The following is a 924-nucleotide window of genomic DNA, read 5'->3' as shown; positions in this document are numbered from 1 at the left end:
CAGCAATCCCCCATTGCGGGGGCAGCAGCTTTCGGAGCAGCAGCTGCGTGCTGCAGCACGTCTCTGCTGCAGCAGCAGCAGCAGCAGCAGCAGGGGAGCAGCAGCAGCAGCAGCAGCAGCAGAAGAGACAGAAGAGTTTAATATTCCTCTCCCTCTTGGAGTTTTTATTGATGTCGGACACAACGAAAGTGCACTAGATAGACTCTTTCAGGTCTGCTGCTGCTGCTGCTGCTGCTGCTGTTGGTGCTGCTGCTGCTGTTGGTGATGTTGCTGCTGCTGCTGGTGTTGGTGATGTTGCTGCTGCTGCTGCTGTTGCTGTGGTGCTGGCGGTGCTGCTGTTGGTGGTGCTTTTGCTGCTGCTGTTGTCAGTGCTGTTGCTACACTGCTGCTGCTGCTGCTGCTGCTGTTGCTGCTGTTGCTGCTGCTGCTGCTGCTGCTGTTGCTGCTGCTGCCTGGTGGTTTGAAGCGGTCCGTCTGTCTTCGTTTTTTGTCTCCTTTTTGTGTCTCCTTTCTTCTTTTTGTTTCCTTTTTCTGTCTCCTCTATTCTTTCTGTCTCCTTTTTCTGTCTCCTTTATTCTTTCTGTCTCCTTTTGTCTCCTTTTGTCTCCTTTTTGTGTTTAGTTGGTTGGCTATCGTTACTTTGGTTCTCCTGTCTCTGTTTTTTTTTGTCTCTCTGCGGAGAGACACCCCAACATTCTCCGTTCTGCTTTGGCGCAGTTCTCCTTTCCCCTCAACAACAGACTCAAGGTCACCAAACCCTAAACCCTAAACCCTAAACCCTTAACACTAAACCCTAAACCCTAAACCCTTAACACTAAACCCTAAACCCTTAACACTAAACCCTAAACCCTTAGCACTAAACCCTAAACCCTTAACACTAAACCCTCAACACTAAACCCTTAACCCTTAACACAAGACTCTTTA

General features: G+C 49.4%; 1 protein-coding gene across 1 annotated transcript; it reads right to left on the bottom strand.

The window, feature by feature from the left end:
- Positions 1–193: 193 nt before the first annotated feature.
- Positions 194–695, bottom strand: EMH_0095520 (uncharacterized protein; the record flags this gene model as incomplete). The annotated part of the gene is made up of 2 exons (XM_013502244.1): positions 194–452; positions 640–695. The coding sequence occupies 2 exons, from the start codon at positions 693–695 to the stop codon at positions 194–196; spliced, it is 315 nt and encodes a 104-aa protein (XP_013357698.1).
- Positions 696–924: the final 229 nt, after the last annotated feature.

This window comes from Eimeria mitis, genomic scaffold, assembly GCF_000499745.2.
Source record: "Eimeria mitis Houghton genomic scaffold, Emh_scaff8653, whole genome shotgun sequence".
Classification (NCBI taxonomy): Eukaryota; Apicomplexa; class Conoidasida; order Eucoccidiorida; family Eimeriidae; genus Eimeria; species Eimeria mitis.
Note: the sequence above shows the minus strand (reverse complement) of the source record. Positions and strands in the feature narration are given on the sequence as shown.